This window comes from Quercus suber, unplaced genomic scaffold (genome assembly GCF_002906115.3).
Source record: "Quercus suber isolate HL8 unplaced genomic scaffold, Cork oak 2.0 scaffold_289, whole genome shotgun sequence".
Lineage (NCBI taxonomy): Eukaryota > Viridiplantae > Streptophyta > Magnoliopsida > Fagales > Fagaceae > Quercus > Quercus suber.
Window position 1 is genome coordinate 197,317 of NW_027069745.1, and position 4,111 is coordinate 201,427.

The following is a 4,111-nucleotide window of genomic DNA, read 5'->3' on the forward strand; positions in this document are numbered from 1 at the left end:
CCAAGCTTAGTAGAATGAGAAATGTGGTGTGTGGACCATGTCAACTTGGAAAATAGACAAATGCTAAGCATCCAGGTACTCAGACATCAGCTACGTCTAGGCCGTTGGAGCTTCTACATTTAGATCTTATGGGTCCAACTAGAACCAAGTCTCTCGGTGGTAAGAGATATATCATGGTTTTGGTAGACGACTTCACTAGATACACTTGGGTCATTCTCCTACGATCTAAGTTTGATGCTCCTAAGCACATTGAAGCTTTATGCACAAGACTGCAAAATGAAAAGAGCCTAAAGATTGACCGAATTCGAAGCGACTATGGTAAAGAATTCGAGAACTCATGTATGGAGTCCTTTTGCACAAGATCAGGTATATCTCAAGAATTCTCTACTCCTATTACGCCTCAGCAAAATGGTGTGGTAGAAAGGAAGAATAGGGTTATTCAAGAGATGGCCAGAGCCATGTTGCATAACAAAGATGTGGCTAGAAACTTGTGGGGAGAAGCTGTAAACACTGCATATCATACGGTTAATAGGGTGTACTTCAGACCTGGTACCAAAAAGACTCCTTATGAGTTACAGAAATGAAGGAAGCCAAATGTGAAGTATTTCAGAATCTTTGGAAGTACTTGTTTCATTCTTAAGGATAGAGAGAATGTGGGAAAGTTTGAATCTCAGAGCGATGAAGGTATATTTCTGGGTTACTCTTCTTCAAGCAAGGCTTATCGGGTATACAACAAAAGAACTATAAAGGTAATGGAGACAGTAAATGTTGTCATTGATGAGTCTTCAAATTCCAGTCCTAAGAAAGGCATTGAGGAACTCCCCAAAGAAATTCTTCCTCTTGAACCTAAGGAAGTTCAAGACATTGTTAAACAAGAACCTGCATCTCCAAGTACTCTCAGTACTCCTAGTGTTGTGGAAGGCTCTGTAAACATACCCACTTCACCAGATTTTGAATCTCATAAAGAGAAAGGACCCTCCTCTAGGATTAAATTAAATCATCCTCCAAAAGTTATTGTGGGAAACATGAATGAACTCACATTAAGGAAATGTACAGTTGATAAATGTGTTGCTAACTTTATGTTTTATTCTTGTTATTTGTCATAGGTTGAACTCACAAAAGTTGAGAAAGCTCTTCAGGATGAAAGTTGGGTTGAAGCAATGCATGATGAACTGCTTTAGTTTCAGAGGAATGATGTTTATACTTTAGTACCTAGACTGGAGGGTGAGCACATCATCGATACAAAGTGGATATTCTGCAATAAGACTGATGAAGAAGGCAATGTGAATCGCAACAAGGCTTGGCTTGTAGCTCAAGGATACTTACAAATGGAAGGAGTAGACTATGATGAAACATTTGCCCCAGTTACCCGAATGGAGTCGATCAGAATTCTCCTTGCCCTAGTATGCCATCTGAAGTTCAAACTTTATCAGATGGATGTGAAGACTACTTTCTTGAATGGGTTACTTAAAGAGGATGTCTATGTGGCTCAACCAAAAGGATTCATTGATCCACTCTTTCCAAATCGTGTGTTATACCTCAAGAAGACACTTTATTGGTTGAAGCAAGCCCCTAGAGCTTGGTATGATAGACCCACACAATATCTGGTGTTACATGGGTTCATAAGAGAAAAGGCTGATCAAACTCTTTTCATCAAAAGGGAAGATGGTGAGTTGATAGTTGCTCAAGTCTATGTTGATGATATCATCTTTGGGTCGACTAAGGATGAACTTGCTCATGGCTTCTCAAAACTTATGCAATCTGAGTTCGAGATAAGCATGATTGGAGAGCTGACTCACTTTCTTGGATTGCAGATTCACCAATAAGATTCAGGTATATTCCTATCTTAACCTAAATATGCTAAGAATCTTGTGAAAAAGTTTGGTTTGAAATCTGCTAGTTCTGTTAGAACCCCTATGAGCCCAAATGTTAAACTCACTGTAAACTTGTTAGGCAAGAGTGATGATCCTTCTCTATATAGAAGCATGATAGGTAGTTTTCTCTACCTTACTGCTAATAGACCTGACATTAGTTACAGTGTTGGTGTGTGTGCTAGATATCAGGCTAACCCCAAAGGATCACATATGACTGCTTTAAAAAGAGTTATAAAGTATGTCAAAACCATTGCTGAGTTCGGTGTGTGGTATAGAAAGGACACAAATGATGTCTTAGCTGGGTACTCTGATGCTAATTGGGCTGACAATGCTGATGATAGAAAGAGTACTTCTGGGGTTTGTTTTTATGTGGGTAACAATCTTGTCTCTTGGATGAGCAAAAAGCAGAACTCCATCTCATTATCCACTATAGAAGCTGAGTACATTACTACCGATAGTTGTTGCACCCAACTCCTCTAGATGCAAAAACTCCTTGATGATTATGGTATTTGTTAAGAGCATCTCACTATTTTCTATGACAATACCAATGAAATCAATATCTTTAAGAACCCAGTTCAACGTTCTCGAACCAAACACATAGAGATTCGACATCACTTCATTAGGGAGCTTGTCAAACATGATACTCTCACTCTTGCATTTATCCACACTGATGATCAAAAGGCTGACTTGTTCACCAAACCTTTTGACAGCAAACGTTTTGAGTTTCCTCGTCAAAACATTGGTGTTATCTCCATGGATTGATCTCCTTCTCTCGTCTTTCTCCCTCATGCATTTGCATCTAGTTTTATGCTTTGCTTTGTTTAACATATTTTTGTTTGTTTGTTTGTTTTTTTTTTTTTTTTTTTGCTTTCTTTTGTTTTTCACAAAAAAAAAATTGAAAAATCAGAAAAATACAAAAATAGTGTGTGTTTTGTGTACATTGGTACTTGTGTACCTTGGATGGCCATTAAAACAAAGTTTTCTAAACTTTATATCTCTTGTAGCTTAAATGAGTATCCCTATGCACAACTAAGCAAGTGAGTTTTGTGGCTCTTGTTTGTGATGAGTAAGATTAAGTTATCTCTTGAACTTAACACTCGTATCACTCTTTTTGACGGATAGGACAGAAAATCATAAGAGAAAGACATAAATAACCATCTCATCACTGTTGCCTGCCAATCATAATATGACACCTGTATGCTTCGGCATAGCAAAAGTGCAGTGTCAAAAGCTTAACATCTTAGGTATTTTTTCTCTCTCTCCTATATGCCCATGCATGATATGCTAAAATGAAAGAAAATATGCAAAGAAAATAAAAAGCAAAAAGATAAAAAATGCTTTAAATATGATTGCAAGCATGTATTCTAGGAGAAGTGGGAGTTATAGGATGTACCTCGAAGGTGATAATCTCCATCAAACAGTTATGATTATGTGCAAGTTAAAGTAATTTTCTCATATCTCAAATCGTCATATCATGTATACACATATGCAATCTTGCGATGTTTTTCACACAGAACACGCAATACTCTTTGCTACTCTTGATACATGTGCAGGTACAATGTGATTTGGCCATCACAAGGTTTCACATGTGCTAATGTATGCTTACTAAACTGTCTTGATTTATTTTTGAAATATAAAATTGGTTAGACTTGTTTTATGTGTGTGTGTGTTTTTGAGGATCCATGTGCTTAAAATTTCTGTTGAGAGATGTTTTTGGGAGCCTAATATGTTGATTGGATCATTGGTTGAGTTGTATGTTGGATTGCATTCATGTATGTGTTTTTCTTTTCTTGAAACACTATTTTGAAAAGCTATCTCGACACCTCCTCGATACCTGGCTATCTGTAGAGCTTTTCAAGCTTTTTCTTATTGCAATCGACACCTTCTTAACACCTGGTGGATCGATCGAGAAAGTTCATGCCTTCTCGATAGCTTCTCGACACCTGGTGGACCGATCGAGCTTTTCTTCTTGTATCTGATGTTTTGTTCCTCGACACCTGCATCTGTCAAAGGCCAATTTCTCGACCAATGGCTCAACACCTCTCGACACCTCAGTTGTCGAGATTTACTGAGGCTTCTATATAAAACCCTTGCGTGATCTGCCTCTTATTTCTGTTGATCTTCTTCTTGATAGCTCTCTCTTTTTTCTTTCCCAAACACTTTCATCTCACTCCAATCTTGCTCCTCAAGGTTTCTTCAAGCTTTTTCAAGTTTGTTAGGTTCTAAATGTTTAGAAC

At 37.7% G+C, this 4,111-nt stretch overlaps 1 protein-coding gene across 1 annotated transcript; it reads left to right on the forward strand.

Moving 5' to 3' along the window:
• The first annotated feature begins 1,916 nt into the window (after window positions 1-1,916).
• LOC136071145 (secreted RxLR effector protein 161-like) lies at window positions 1,917-2,354 on the forward strand. The gene has a single exon (XM_065782087.1). The coding sequence runs from the start codon at window positions 1,917-1,919 to the stop codon at window positions 2,352-2,354; it is 438 nt and encodes a 145-aa protein (XP_065638159.1).
• Window positions 2,355-4,111: the final 1,757 nt, after the last annotated feature.